The following is a 1,272-nucleotide window of genomic DNA, read 5'->3' on the forward strand; positions in this document are numbered from 1 at the left end:
CGCCATCGCTGTGTTTTACCTGCAAGATTTAATCACAAATTTAACCAAAAATGATTATCGTGTTGCCATTGTTTGTGCGTATAATACATAGACACGCTTTTATTAATATTAATCATTACTTAATATTGTCATTAAATAAAGGTATGAGGAAGAGAAATAATATTAATACCTGGGCGAGGAGGAAGAGGCTGTGTCAAGCTGAAAATCCTGTTATAATTGCCTTGCCTGTCAGTTTGATGGTTTAATTTCACCTGTTGCTCAACACCTCACAGTTTTAAGAGTATATAAGTCGTCATCAGACCTTTGTCAATCAGAAGCGAAGCACACAAGCAGAAGAAGCAACTCTCAACATGGGGATTCGCCGCCAGCTGTGTTTTCTTGCGAGCTTGGTGCTTATTCACGCTGGACCGATTTTAAAGCCTGCTGACAAAAATAAAGCCATTGCAAGGGTATGTTTTTTTCCCCTCATATAATACTTGTTTGTAAGCTTTGCAACTGGCCATAATTTCTTCAATAATTACATGTTTGTTTGCCTTTTAGGATTACCTGAGAAAATTCTACAATTTGGAAGATGTAATGGGCACTACTCATTTTCGCCCAGAAGAAGAGATCGAGCCACCGTCCGATAAGCTGAAAGAGATGCAGAAGTTTTTCGGGCTTAAGGTCACTGGAACTCTGAATAAAGAAACACTGGAGGTGATGAAGAAGCCCCGCTGTGGAGTTCCAGATGTTGCTGCGTACTCCACATTTGAAGGCAAACCCAAATGGCAGAAAAACAAGCTCACCTACAGGTGTGTGTAATAGCAGTTCTCTTTGCATGACTGGAAAAAGAAAGAGTGAAAGAAGCAGATACAGATTATGGTCCTTTTTCACAGAATCGTGAACTACACCCCTGACATGTCAATACCTGAAGTGGATGAATCCATAAAGAAAGCCCTGCAGGTCTGGGCCAATGTCACTCCTCTGAGATTCACTCGTATCAACAAAGGCACAGCTGACATCATGATCTCCTTTGCTACAAGGGGTAAGATACATCTATCAATTTATCTATATTCATATTTTAACAACCATGTGCTTTTCATTTTGATGAATTCTTTTGAACTAAATTCAAACTTGGTATTTTGGCAATATACATGTTAAAAGCAAGTCCCGATTAGATTCAGAACCGTTCAACTCAATTCAATGCACAACAATTCAGTATTTGTAAAATACAGATTCTCAACGTTTCACCTATATATGAATGTAAGGAGAGAAGAAGTCAACTAAACTCTT

At 38.7% G+C, this 1,272-nt stretch overlaps 1 protein-coding gene across 1 annotated transcript in view; it reads left to right on the forward strand.

Moving 5' to 3' along the window:
- Nucleotides 1-616: 616 nt before the first annotated feature.
- Nucleotides 617-1,272, forward strand: part of LOC107679524 (collagenase 3-like) — a 3,115-nt gene continuing 2,459 nt past the window's right edge. Inside the window, exons 1-2 of the mRNA XM_016475102.1 lie at nt 617-791; nt 876-1,024. Coding sequence (XP_016330588.1) covers nt 640-791; nt 876-1,024 — 301 coding nt within the window. The 5' untranslated portion in view covers nt 617-639. The remainder of the gene's footprint in view (nt 792-875; nt 1,025-1,272) is intronic.

This window comes from Sinocyclocheilus anshuiensis, unplaced genomic scaffold (assembly GCF_001515605.1).
Source record: "Sinocyclocheilus anshuiensis isolate Anshui unplaced genomic scaffold, SAMN03320099.WGS_v1.1 scaffold2218, whole genome shotgun sequence".
In the NCBI taxonomy this organism is placed as follows: domain Eukaryota; kingdom Metazoa; phylum Chordata; class Actinopteri; order Cypriniformes; family Cyprinidae; genus Sinocyclocheilus; species Sinocyclocheilus anshuiensis.